The 14,730-nt window shown below is 46.2% G+C and overlaps 1 protein-coding gene across 16 annotated transcripts in view; it reads right to left on the bottom strand.

The window, feature by feature from the left end:
* The window catches only part of KDM2B (lysine demethylase 2B), a 121,652-nt gene that overhangs the window by 37,405 nt on the left and 69,517 nt on the right, over positions 1–14,730 (bottom strand). For all 16 annotated transcript variants that reach the window (XM_077159785.1, XM_077159777.1, XM_077159778.1 and 13 more), the window contains one exon: positions 12,392–12,478. In XM_077159785.1, the coding sequence (XP_077015900.1) occupies positions 12,392–12,478 (87 nt within the window). The remainder of the gene's footprint in view (positions 1–12,391; positions 12,479–14,730) is intronic.

Below are 14,730 nucleotides of genomic sequence, written 5' to 3'. Positions count from 1 at the left end.
TCTACTTTCTTTTGTATATAACTCAGGTTCCTCTGTCCCGTCAAACATACTTGTCCTTCCCTTGCAACGTGAGGCAAAATTCAACTAGGAAGATGTTTTGCCTGTATTCACCTAACTTGCCCTCATCTAACTCTGGAGGATGATAAACTGCACACATCTGCCTGCCTCTGAGCCAAATCACAGAGGAAAGAAAACAAATGGCAACTGATTTCCAATGTCAAGAATCAAGTGTCCTCCTTTAAAATGGGAAATATAGGATGGCATTTGAAGGGGGGGAAAATCTGAAAGATGGGCCATTGTTCCATAAATAAAACCACAGCCATGATGAGCTAACATACAGTGCCTGCCCGGCTTCCTGACTATTCCACCAAAGACAGAAGCCTTCAGTATCTCAAGGGCTTTCCAAGACCGCCACAGACAACTGAGCAGGTTATCAAACTAAAAAAGAAAACCTGGACGGCAGACTTTAACTAGCGGTTATTTCAGCTGAAATAAAGTGGTTCCAAAATGATACAGATGATGGCTGAAAAATTCCATGTGGGAATCTCTCTAAGTCCAGGGGAATGGGGTGGGGGTGGGGGAGCAACACCTAAATTGTGAGCCCAGAGAGCACCAAGGAATTCTGCTATTTAGTGTTCTTCCAATAGCTGGCTAGGACTGGAAAGAGAATAAGTCATCAGAGGACTCAGAGACACTTGGTAAGTACCCAAAAGAGAGCAGGGAGGATGGAAACAGACTGAGCAGATCTTCAGCTTTTAGGGGTTCTGGGAAAATCTTGCTATCACATGCATTCATTCAATAAATAATTCCTGGGTATGTGTTATCTGGGGGCAATCTTCGATGTCAAGATATGAAAAATGGTTAAGGAAAAAAAATGATTAAGAGGAGCCTGGATCTTCAAGAAGCTACTGGGGCTTAGGACGGAGATGGCCACAATTAACAAAAATCCTGAGTAGAATGTGGAAGTCCAGCGGAAAGAGAACTGGCGGCAATGTATCAGTTGGGGTCAAATGGATGGCATCGTCACACCAGCTCATGGAGGAGTGTTCAACAAGGCTGGACTGACAAGGGTGAAAGAAAGGCTATGGGACACCAACTAGACATGACGACATACCCCAACATTAGCAAGTGTGAGAAGCTACCTACCTCCCCACCTGGTATGTGGGTGAAGGATGGGCAGGGGAACCAGAAACACAGGGAGCAAAACTGACAGGGGTTGGGGCCTTCCGTAGATGGAAACTGCCAACCTGCAGTGATTCTACAGAAGGGATAGATAGCCCTACCTCTCTCTCCATCCACCTGCCCATCTCCAGCTGGTACCTCCCAACCAAAAGCCAGAGAAGCTCTTTGATGCAGCCCACAGAGCAGGGCCGAGAAGGGTGGAGAGGCACCTGGAAAAACATCCAGCTCCGGAAGCTTTCTGGGTGATATGGGAATTACGTTGGATCCAGGAAGATGGAGAGAATTTGAATGTGAGGAAATGAAAAGCAGGGCATTTAGAGAAAGGGAATGGTGTGAGCCAAGGCAATGGGCAGGAAAGTAAATGGAAAAGTTGGAGTAATTCAATTCCCCTGCAGTGTAGGAAAGATGAGAGGAAATAACACGATTCCAAGGCAGAGCTACAGTTTGGGACCTTCAGCACTGAAGACCAGGCTATGGCTTTGGGAGATGCTTTTGAAGACATGGAGAGGCATGGAGGTTTTATAATAAAGGAGTGGCATAAGACCTGAACTGTGAGACCAGGGCCTGAGAAGGGATTGGGCCTGGAGGCAAAGAGAGACATCTACTGTGGTTCTGTGTTCCGTTCCCAGAGAGAGACCAGGAATCTTCCTGCCTCAGTAAAAGGGACCTGGGAATCAACCTAGCCACCTCCTTTCTCCCCCCACATCTACACCATCCTATAATCCTATCACTTTGGTCAATAAAAGATATCTGGCATCCATTCACAAATCCATTAACCATCTCACTGCCGGGCCCCTCGTCCAATTCATCATTAGGGGAGAGAGACCTTTAGCCAATCACCTCCTAGCCAGCCTCCCTCCTCTCACTGCGGCCCCACCTTTAATTTATTCTTGGTCTTTAAAAGCTTTCAATGGCTCCCCATGGCATTTGGGATAAAAATCTGGAGTCTTTTGCTAAACCTCCAATATACTGGATGCATGTTAATCCTCTGTGGCAGCTTGGAGCTCTGCCCCCCAGAAAAATAACACGTTCTTAAACTCAATCCAAGGACTAAGGTAAATTAGAATACAGGATAAAGGGTGACATATCTATATTTTAAAACTTCAACCTCTGTACGAGACTAAAGGAAGAGACGTTTAGTTGGTGTAAAATTTGTATTTTTGTTAGCACATTAATTTAACTTATATGGTCAGTTTACTTGAAATTACATTTACATGGAATCTTGAATAGGGAGTGAGATCTTGTTGCTTTGTACAGGTTAATGTGATGCCCTTATAGATCTGAGAATAATTTAAGCAGAGAATAAAAAAATATTTGCAAATACAGTCCCTCACCTGGAGGGACTGGGGGGGAAGGAGGAAATATTAAACTGATATTCCTGATACTCTCACAAGCAGTGGGGACAACCAATTTAATAGGCCGAGCCCTCAATCTGGGGGCTCACCCCTATGAAACTTATTCCTGCAAAGGAAAAGCTAAGCCTAGTTATAATTATGCCTAAGGGCCACCCCCAGAGAACCTCTTTTATGGCTCATATGCGGTCTCTCCCTCTAAGTGGTAACGTAGGACAGAAATCCCGGTGTCACGGGATCGAGAAAACCTTCTTGACCAAAAGGGGGAAGAGGGAAATGAGACAAAATAAAGTGTTAGTGGCTGAGAGATTTCAAACAAAGTTGAGAAGTCATTCTGGAGGTTATTCTTATGCAATATATAGCTAGCCCTTTTTAGTTTATGGTGCATTGGAGTGGCTGGAGGGAAGTACCTGAAACTGTTGAACGGTGCTCCAGCAGCCTTGAGGCTTGAAGACGATTGTAAAACTATATAGCTTTATAGTGTGACCGTGTGATTGTGAAAACCTTATGGCTGATGCTCCCTTATTCAGGGTATGGACACATGAGTAAAAAAAAAAAACAAGGACAAGAAATAAATAAATAAGAGGGGGGGATAAGGGCTAAAAAAATTTGGGGTAGATTGCAATACTAGTGTCAATGAGGGGGAGGTGTAGGAGATATAGAATGTATAAGGATTTTCTTTTTATTCATTTTTCTGGAGTGATGCAAACATTCTCAAGATGATCGTGGTGATGAATACACAATCATATCATCAATATCAATATCAATCAATCAATATGTGATAACATTGTGAGCCACTGATTATACACATTGGGTGAAATTTATGGTACATGAGGATACCTCAACAAAAATATATATATAAAAAAAAAGATACACGAACGGCCAATAAGCACAGGAAAAAAAAAAACCACCTCAATCCATTCCTATGGGGGTGAACCCTTGTAAAGTGGACCTTTTGATGTTACTCCAGTTATTTCAGTGGCCCAGCTGAAGTAGGATGGGTCTTAATCCTATTACTGAAGGCCTTATAGGGAAGGCCACAGAGGGAGCAGCCAGAAGCTGAGTATCAATGGAACTGGGAAGAGAAGGGAGAGGCCAGCAGAGGCTGCCACGTGACAGGTGAGCCCAAGACCTAGGATAGCCGGCAGCCGGCCCCAGAATGCCAGTCTCCGGGGAGAAAGCATCCCCTAGATGAGGCCTTGCTTTGGAACTTCTAGCCTCAAAACTGCGAGCTAACAAATTCCCATTAAGCCAACTCACTGCCCACAGACTTGCCTGTCAATGGACTGAGGTGGGGGTTTTTTCTGTGCTTATTGGCCATTTTTATATCTTTTTTTTTTTTTAATATTTTTGTTGAGATATCCTCATGTACCATAAATTTCACCCAGTGTGTATAATCAATGGCTCACAATATCATCACATATTGATTGATTGATATTGATATCAATGAATAAAAAGAAAATCCTTATACATTCCATATCTCCTACACCTCCCCCTCCCCCTCATTGACACTAGTATTGCAGTCTACCCCAAATTTCTCCCTCTGTGGCCTTCCCTATAAGGCCTTCAGTAATAGGATTAAGACCCATCCTACTTCAGCTGGGCCACACCTTTACTGAAATAACTGGAGTAACATCAAAAGGTCCACTTTAGTAGGGTTCACCCCCATAGGAAGGGGCCTCCATCCCTTACTGCTCGGAACTCTTCGCATACACTGTTCCCTCTGCCTGAGGGGCTCTGCCCTCTGACCTCCCAGCCCTCAAGGCCAGTGTAAATGTCCCTTCCTCAGAAAGGCCATCGAGGACACCACCTGTCCCCCAACAAACCCAGAGTCGCGGTGCCCTTGTTCATTTCTCCACGTGGATCGATCACACTGACCGATTTTATACAGTTGATCCTCAATATTCATGGATTCTGTATTTGTGAATTCGCCTCCTTGCTGAAATGCACGTGCAACCGAAAATCAATACCTGCGGTGCTTTCACCATCCTTTGTGGACATATGCTGAGTGTCAAGAAAATCGAGTCACCCTCCACAGAGGGCAAACAAGGCTCGGCTCTACCCGACACGTCCCAGCTCTGGAACTGCCAATGCGTGTCCCTTTCCCAGTCTACCCGGTGCCATTCCTTACTATTTGTTTTCACATTTTGTGCTTTTTGTTGGTGATTTCAATGTTTAAAATGCAACCCCCAGGTGGAGCCCCAAAATGCCACCCCATGTTCCTAAGCAGAAGAAGGCTGGGATGTGCCTTACGGACCCACGGTGAGAAGCTTTGTTCCAGCACTTTGCTGTTTGTTACAGGGTTCAATGATAATGCATCAACAATATATATTAAATTAGCTATCTTTAAACAGAAACACACATTAAGATTATGGATTGAATCATAAGTACATGGAACCTCGAGTAGGACAGGAGATTTTGTTGGTTTGTCCAGAGTGATGCCCCGATAAATTCCAGAGTGATTTGAACAGTGAATAAAAAAGTATTTGCAAAGTTCCCTTTGGGGAATGGTGAGAAAGGGGGAAAATTCAACTTCCCCAAGTTGAATTCTTGATATTCTCACAAGCATTATGGACAACCAAAGCTATAGGCTGAGCCCCCAGTCTTTGGGTTTGTTCATATGAAACTTAACCCCACAAAGCATAGGTCAAGACTACTTAAAATTAAGCCTAAGAGTCACCCCCAAGAGAAACTCTTTTGTTGCTCAGATGTGGCCTCTCTCTCCAGCCAATACAACAAGCAAACTCACCACCTTCCCTCTGTCTATGTGGGACATGACTCCCAGGGGTGTGGACCTTCCTGGCAACGTGGGACAGAAATCCTGGAATGAGCTGAGACTCAGCATCAGGGGATTGAGAAAACCTTCTCGACCAAAAGGGGGAAGAGTGAAATGAGACAAAATAAAGTGTCAATGGCTGAGAGATTCCAAACAGAGTTGAGAGGTTATCCTGGAGGTTATTCTTACGCATTAAATAGATATCACCTTGTTAGTCAAGATGTAGCAGAAAGGCTGGAGGGAACTGCTTGAAAATGTAGAGCTGTGTTCCAGTAGCCATATTTACTGAAGATGATTGTATAATGATATAGTTTTCACAATGTGACTGTGTGATTGTGAAAACCTCGTGTCTGATGCTCCTTTTATCTACCTTGTCAGCAGACGAGTAAAGCATACAGAATAAAGATGAATAATAAGGGGAACAAATGTTAAAATAAATTTAGAGTGAAATGCTGGTGATCGGTGGGGGGTGGGGTATGGTATGTATGAATTTTTTTGTTTTCTTTTCATTTCTTTTCCTGAATACATGCAAATGTTCCAAGAAATGATCATGATGATGAATATGCAACTATGTGATGATATTGTGAATTACTGAGTATATGTGTAGAACAGAATGATAAAAAATTATGAATGTTTTGAGTTTGGTGTTTTTTTGGTATTTAAAAAAAATTTAAAAATTAATTAAAAAAAAAGATTATGTATCGATCAGTTGATGATGAAAATGTTGTGACCAGAGACTGGCTAGAACCTAACCCTTCACTTCCCCTGAAGCCTTTAAAGAACAGAATCACCACGAATAACAAGCACTCACTGCAATGATTTGTGTGTCCACCTGCTAACTGTCTGCCTCTCTCCTAAACTATAAGTCCCATCAGGACAGACGCTTGCTCTGCTTCTCCAACATCACACCCGGCACCCAGCATGGGCTGTGTACACGTAAGTGCTATTCATTTCTTCATTTGAGGAATGAATGAATGGATGCATGGAAAGCATGCAGGCAGGCAAGCAACACAGAATTACTTTAAAATAAGCACTGATTAAAAAAAAAATTTTCCAAGGCGGCATCACAGCCTATAATGCTTATCTACAAAGAGACCTGCTGAGATCTCACATGTGGTACAACCTACCCCCCACTTCTGGCTCCACTAAAAAGTGTGTGTGTGGGGGGGCTCTCTGATGGGACTCTTGGCATCAGGCTCGCCCGCAATCACAAAGTAATGTGCTTCAGCCACCAACCAATTTGGAATCAGAACCCATATCCCCTGGCAGAGGCCTGGGTACCAGCTCTTCAGAAATGCTGACATCCTTCACCATCAGCAATTTCCTCTAAACTGGACTTTTCTGCCGCTGATGTTGTATGATGTGAAATTATTCAGAATGAATGGAGCATCTTTTAGGGGCATTCTTTTACCAGAGGCTTCTGCTGCACTCCTAGGAACCTGCCAGACCCCAGATGACTTAGCGACCAGATAGAAAGACCCCTTAGATTGCATATCAGGTGTGCAGATGTCTCACTACACCCTCCCTGCTTGTGGTCAACTTGCTTCTCTCCTCTTTCTTCACACTCCTGAGCTCCACCACTGGCCTGTAGCCCCCAGGGCCTGCAGGCGGCACGTGCCCTCCTCTCGAGGCTGCTCGCCCTCGATGCTGTCACCAAAAAAAAAAAGGAAAAAAAAAAAGCCAGATGCTTTTCCAGGCTTACAGGAGGCTGGACAGGACTGGACATGCTGACATGCTGGGCCTCTGAAGTCCCAGACCCCTGGGGGACATGCTCTAAGCAAATAGCCACCACCACCCCTCACAGGCCCTGAGGCTTCTCCTTTCCAGGGTAGAGAGGAAGGGACCAAGGAGAATCCGTTTATAAAGCAGTCCCTCCCCCAGGAAATACCAGCCCACTCCTGCAGGGCTCTAACTATGGCAGGGGAATTAAGCCATCGGGGCCTTCGCTTGAGATGGAGTTTTGCAGAAGGAAATAATAACTGGGGTCGGGAAATGCCTCCAAACCCTTCAGCCCCTTCCCCTGCTCCCACTCCATGTCCTCAATATCTACTGAGAGCATTCCAGGTGAGGCAGAGTAACTATCACAACTATTACCATTTACTTATAGCCATAATTACGAAAAATAGTAATAGTTGTGATCAACTCACAGCCCACCACAGGCCAGCACTGGAGAGGTATTTTACTCACATCATTCCACAGCGACCCTATGGAAGAGGCACAGTGAGCCCCCTTTTACAGATGAGCAAACTGAGGCTCAGACCTGCCCCAAGCCAAGCAGCTCGTCGGCAGCAGAACCAGGAACCAAGGTGCAGATGTGCCAGACCCCCACATCTCACCTGCATCCTGCAGGACAATCGATCGCCTGGGAAGACCTTAGAAAGTCCAGATTCCCAGATCTACTCAACCAAGTGTCCAGGGTGAGGCCTGGGAAGCTGTATTTTATTATTATTATTATTATTATTATTATTATTATTATTATATATTTTTACAAGCTCTCCAGGTGAAGCCTGGAGACTGGTCCTGGAGAAGCCCTACAGACCATAGGGCCTCCCTGGGAAAGCACCTGGCTTGGTGGCAACCAACGGCAGCCTTCCTCCCCCTCCTCCCTCTCCTCCCCCTCCTCCCTCTCCTCCCCTTCCTCCCTCTCCTCCCCCTCCTTCCTCCTCCCCCCTTCCCCCTCCCCCTCCCCTCCACCCCAACTGTACCTCTTCAACTTAATTACTCTGGGGCAGACAGGAATTGGGAGTGGGGCAGTGTGGGGTACAGGAAGCACCCGGGGCCTCTTTTACTCTCGCAAAAGCCCCAACTTATCAAGTCTCCCAGATCTAACTCGCCAATGCAGAGGAAGCGGGAGAGGAGACAGAAGCGGGCTGGGGAGGCACAGGTGTGCGTGCGCCTCTGCCTCCCGGTGCCCGAGGGAGAGGCTGACCCAGCAGCCTCGGCAGACGGCGGAACCCGCGTCCCCCGGTGGGGCACTTGCATGCACATGTTCCAGCTGCCCGAGCAGTCCCACACTCGAGAAAAACTGCCCATCATTGAAATCCAAGTGGCAGCCTGGGTTGGCCACTAGAGATACCGAATCGGGAGGCAGGCGCGACCCCTGGCTCGCTGGGCAGAGGCGGTGCACTCGGTCTCTCCTTCCTCAGTTTCCTTCTCTGTGAATTAACCAGGAGAGCTGCTCGGCTCATTAATCGGGCGGGGGTCAAAGGTCGGGCCTCCCATAAGCTCCGAGGTCACTTTCTGGCCCCCAACTCCCGCCACCTGGTCATAAAAAGACGCGGCCGGAGGGAGGTCACATCAAAACAAATCCGTCACCACTCGAGCCAACAGCCCACGGGGCAAAGGGTGGCAGATGGTGGCTGGAGCATCTTTGATTTGAAGGGCGCCACATCCCAAATGACCTCGGGACGCCTAATCGGATCCAGAAAAGGACTCTGTTCTCCTGCAGGGAAGGTAGGAGATCAAAGCGTTTCTTGCTCATCATCATTTAGCATTAATTACTTGTTCAGTAACCTGACCCGGACCCAAGCCTCAACCAGCGCCCTTGATCTTTCAACCCGGCTGGCATTACAGGAGGGGACCCCACCGACCAGAAACCTGGGAATCGACAGACCCGGCAGCCCAGGCAGTCAGCCGTTTAGTGACTTCTTCCTTTCCTGTTAACTTTTTAACCCCACCAGCCAGGAAATGCATAAATGTGGGACTGAGCTCCCTCCCCCGTCCCTCCTCCTTCACCAGCCACGTTTCACTGGTCCCTCACTGCTCAGTGGAAGAAACTGGTCTGGAGACGCCTCACTAGGACAAGCTGTGTGACCCCAAGCAGACGAGTAGACCTCTCTGAGCACCCAGTGTCCTTAACTGCACCACAGGCTCATCATAACAACATCCACCTTCAAGCCTTGTAGAAAGACTAAATACCATGATGCATCTAAAAACCAGCACCTAGACCAAGGGGATTCTGGCTATACCAGTGATAATTTATTTCCAGAGCTCCCTGGTGTGCAGTGGTATTCAATACTTATCTTGTTTATGACTTTTTATGGCTCTGAAATAATTTATAATTAACTTTAAATTTCACAACACAAACTAAATTAACAAGACTTATGCTAGGATGGCTAAAATTAGAAAGTCAGACAATAACAAGTGTTGACAAGGATGTGGAGCAATCAGAACCCACATACACTGCCGGCGGAGCTGTAAAGTGGTACAGTTGCTGTGGAAAGGAGTCTGGTAGTTCCTCAAAAGGCTTAACATGCAGGGAGTTACCGTATCACCGAGAAACTCCACTCCTAGACATATACGCAAGAGAACTGAAAACATATGTCCACACAAAAACTTGTATATGAATGCTCATAGCAGAATTATGCATGATATTCAAAAAGTGAAACAACCCAGATATCCATTAACAGATGAACTGATAAACAAAGTGTGATCTATCCATACAATGAAATATCATCCAGCCATAAAAAGGAATGAAGTACTGGTACTTGCTATAACCTGGAAGAACCTAGAAAACATGATGCTTCAGTGAAAGAAGTCAGTCACAAAGGACCACATATAGTATGATTCTATTTCTATGAAATGTCCTGAATAGGCAAGTGCATCAAGACAAAAAGTGATTCAGGGTTGGCAGGGGCTGGGGGTAGGGGAGGAATGGGGAGGGACACTAAAGGGTACCCAGATTCTTTTAGGGGGTACAAAACTGTTCTAAAATTAGATTGTAATGATGGCCATACAACCCTGTGAATAAACTAAACAAACACTGAACAGTACACTTTAAATGGGTTTATTGTATCATATGTGAATTACATGTTTAATGTACACTACTTTTTAAGAGACTGGCACCCCATAAGTCAATGCCAACTATTCTTCCTTTTCCCCTCTACCACCTTTTCCCATCCAGCCTGTAGCTCCAATGTTTCCCACTAGCATGGGACAGTCAGGCACGCCGATCATGTGCACAGAGAGGCTTTTATAAGCCCGGCTTCCACAGGAATCTGAGATAAAGTCTATAGGCACCACCCCCATCCACCCCCACCCTCAGAAGTCTTTGGAGGAAAGGTGGATTAAAAAAAATAGTACCTACAAACCCCTTGGGGGTGGGTCAAGGGGTCTCGGGGGCTCGTTTTTCCACCGGACGTGATTTCCCCTGGAGACGCTCCTTTGGGTCCCTCCATTAATTCTGAGATTACAGTGGATAGTGGCAAGTTTGTTTTTTTAAAAGCCCATGTTCTGCAAACCCCAATAACTCCCCTGGAGCAATTCCCCTGCCAGAAGGGAAGCGGGCAGCCAGGCAAAGCCTCGTTTTACCCATCACGTGAAGCGCAGCTGTGGGCTGATTCAGGGTGCTATGTTTGCAGATACAGACTGCAGTCTGTTAAACAGCACTTGCATTTACTGCACATGCCAGGGAAAGTTTAAACCCCCAAAGTTTCCTACAGATCAGAGAGCTAAGGAAGAAGATATGAAGTGAATCCTTTTTCGGTCCCCTATTATCACCTGTGTTTCAGCAAAAGCTTCAAAGAGAATTCAACACCCGCAAGAAATGGGTACCCTTTCCCTAGCAATTCCACACTTGGGAAGTTACCCTAAGGACAAAAGCAAAAAGAATATTCTAGAACAGTGCCGTCCAATAGAAATATAATGCGAGTCACATATATAATTTTAAATTTCTTGTAACAACATTAAAAAAAGTAAAAAAGAAACAGGTGTAGCTCATTTTAATAGTCTATTTTAACCAGCATATCCAAAATATCATTTCAACTAGGGTTGCCAGATTTAGCAAATAAAAATACAGGAAGCCCAATTAAACTTTAATTGCAGATGAACAATCAATATTTTTTTTAGTATTAATTATGTCCCAGGCAATAACTGGAACGTGCTTATACTAAAAAAAAAAAAAAAAGCTGTTTAACAGGGCATCCTTTTTTTTAATTCAGCAACCCTAATTTCAACATGAATCAATATGAAAAATCTGTTAATGAGGTCTTTTATGTTTTTTTTCCCATACTAAGTCTCTGAAATCTGCTGTGTATTTTACACCTACAAAGCATCTCAATTTGGACTAGCCATATTTCAAATGCTCCAGCAGCTACTTATTTGGACAGCACAGATCTAGAATGTTCCTCGGTGTTTTCTACAATAGCAAAAAAAGAAAAAGAAATTGGGAAAGTACCCACCCACAGGGGGCTGCTGAAGTTAAAACTGACATTCAGAAAGAGCTAATCATGCGTTAGCTCTTGTCCTCAAGACATTGCATGCAGTATCCAATTGAGGCCTCATGAAAACTAAAGCAGGTACAAGTATAACCTCTTTTTACCTATCAGGAAAGTAAGTTTCAGGAAGCTTACATAATTCACCCAAGGAAGTGTTGCGTGCAGACAGATCAATGGGTAGCTGAATGGACTGATAAATTCATTTCCCACTCTAAAGCGAGGCCTTTGCAAGACAGCTCACCAAACTGTCACAGGTTTTCTCTGGATGGTGGGCTTGGAGGGGGCACTGGTTTGAAGCCTGGTCTCTCCAACAGACTGATTATTGAGTCCTAGCTGCGCCACTCACTAACCACATGCCCTAAACAAGCCTCAGTTTCCCTATCTGTAAAATGGGAGATACAACTGTCTACGCCACAGGGTCGTTGGAGATGAAACAAGATAATGGGCACAGGGGACCAAGCAGTAGCAACTGGCTCCTAATAAGTTCCAATAAGGCAGTTATCATTCCTTCTAGTCTCAATGCTCACTCTTTTCTCTTCGATTTTTTTTTTTTGGTAAGCATTGATGTTTTTTACAAAGATTAAAAAAGTTACTTTCAAAGGAGAGCAAACAGCCCATGAAGTAGCTGGAGGAAGAGGAAAGTGTGAAAGGGGAGGAGGAAAGGAAGGAGAGAAGGAGAGGAAAAGAGGGAGAAAAGGAAAAATCCACCAAACGACAAGACGAGGTGTGGCTTTCCCACAATTTCCCGAATGGCCACCAGAGGGCACTGCCTGCAGTTTCCACAACAGGTAAAGGCTCCTTTTAAAACCCAAACTGAACAGCTGTGGGGCAGTCACTGTCTCCACCACGCGCAGTCTGCCTCTTACCTTTGGCGTCTTCTTCGGCCAAGTGACCACGGGGACCCCGGTGATGGCGAGACCTGGGTCATCGTCTGCGTGCTCCTTCAGGACGTTCTGTGGCCAAACAAAGGAGTCGAATGAGCGCAGGGCAGGGGTGGGTGTGGGGGAAGGGGCCCGAGGCGAGGGCTCACCCAGCAAAGGCCCAAGAGCCTGTCACTACATCCATGCCCGCCCCCACCCCCGACACTCGATGCGAATCATGTCACCAGGGTCCCTCGGGGGGCCACGAAGACTGACAACAAGCCTCTGTCCCTTCTGGGAGCTGCTAAAGCATCCGGCTCTTTAAAAACTCATCCATTCTAATCATTCATTCATTCATTCATTCAGTCTAAAAGGTTTGCGAGACTCCCTACTCTAGCACTACGATTCAGTGAACCAAGTCCCATCCCCGAGTCTGGATGCGGCGTACATGTCTGCGGAGGCAGCAAACTAAGCGCTCAGACAAGTTTTATAAAGTTCTCAATCTTGCCTTAGGAAACCAGGGAAGGATTCTGAGCTCGGCCTTGAAGAATGAGCAGGCGTTTGCTTGGTGAAGAGCTGGAGAGGGCATTCAGGGGAGGGTGGCTGGAGCTCGGAACTGGAAGGGCGAACGCGGGAGGTGCTTCTGGGGCAGCCCCAAGCATGCACGACACAGAAGGACCCAGTGAGGCCTTTTCACCTCTCCCTGAGGGTTATGAGAGGCTCTGAAGGTTTGGGGCACGGAGAGGTAACATCCTCATCAACGACAAACAGGGCTACTACGTGAGCATTTCCTTACTCAGCATATACAACGCCTGTTGCAACTGACTTAGTTATCGTCTCCTTTATTGCTCACAACACCCTGTGAAGTAGGTACCAATATAATCGACTCCGTTTTACATATGGGGAAACTGAGTCAAAGCGGAGCTCGGTCACTTACCCAGAGGCAGGAGCTGACGCATGGTGAACTGGGATTTGAACAGGGAACATGCCAAGTCAGCCTCCAGAAACAATGCTGTGGCTCCTGCAATCACTTCCCAAACACCAAGCTTTCTTGTCCATAAGTTTACAAGTCAAAAATATCACTTGAGTTGGTTTTAACTTCTGAGAATCACCCAATTCTGACTTCTAAGTGACAAAACTACCACAGGCCAGGGAAAGAAAACAGAAGGGACTTAAGAGTGATTGGATTCTGGAACCGTTCAAACGTACACCCTGGGAAAAGCAGTGCTGGTCACGCTTTGGCTATGTCTCAAAGGGCTAACTTAACGTGGAAAACTGTTAAGAATGTTCTCTGCAGAGAGAAAGCTCAGCACATTGACAGCAGATTGTCCCCTTTCCCACCAAAGGGATGAGTCAATAACCCAGGACCCCACCCGTCAAAAAAAATAAATAACACAAACCACACGTTTCCCTATGACCTCATGCCTGGGCCACGGATCACACTTGTGACACCAAGCATTTGACTATCGTCGGGCACACAATCTCATTTCCTTCTTTCCAAGCAGGCGGGGAGGGCTGGGAGGCAGCGCCAGAGACACAGCTAGTGCACACACATTCACCTATTACTCAGAGAGAGACAAAAACACAACCTGTATGACACCTGTGAAAGGCGAGCCCTGGCCCTTCACAGATGCTTCCCACAGTGGGAGGAGCTCGCCATGTCTATTCTAACCTGGGTGTGTACATTTTTTTCGCAACAGGGGCCCTAAACACAAGTAGACACTCGATTTGTTGGACGGAGGATGGAGCTGCCTGGCCAAATGGCCAGCAAAAAAACACGGGCTGTGGTGGACACGTGCCAGGCTGGAGAAGGGTCTTCCACACGGCACGCAGAGGTCCTCCCTTTATGCGGGATTCTGAAGGGTACTGTAAGAGTAAAGCTGACTCGATGACGCTTCGGCCTTCTGCAGGGGATGACCTTAGAGCCTGCTCCCAGCGTAAATGGCCTGTGTCAGTTCGAAAGGATTCTGTACCCGAGAAAAACCGTGTTTTAATCCTGATCTGTCTCATGGAAGCAGCCGTTTCTTTTAATCCCTATTCAGTACCGTAGGTTGGAAACTTGATTAGATTATCTCCACAGAGATGCAACTTGCCCAATTGTGGGTATTAACCTTTGATTAGAGGGAGATGTGACTCCACCCATTCCAGGTGGGACTTGGTTAGTTTACTGGAATCCTTTAAAAGAAGCAGCATTTTGGAAAAAAGAGAGAGAGCCACGAGAACCACCAGAGTCCTCAAAACCAGAGACCTTTGGAGATAAGGAAGGGAAACGCCCCTGGGGGAGCTTCATGTAACAAGAAGCCTGGAGAGGAAGCTAGCAGACGTTGCCATGTTCACCATGTGCC

Source organism: Tamandua tetradactyla, chromosome 5 (genome assembly GCF_023851605.1).
Source record: "Tamandua tetradactyla isolate mTamTet1 chromosome 5, mTamTet1.pri, whole genome shotgun sequence".
Taxonomy (NCBI): domain Eukaryota; kingdom Metazoa; phylum Chordata; class Mammalia; order Pilosa; family Myrmecophagidae; genus Tamandua; species Tamandua tetradactyla.
This window is presented reverse-complemented; position numbering and strand designations above follow the sequence as displayed.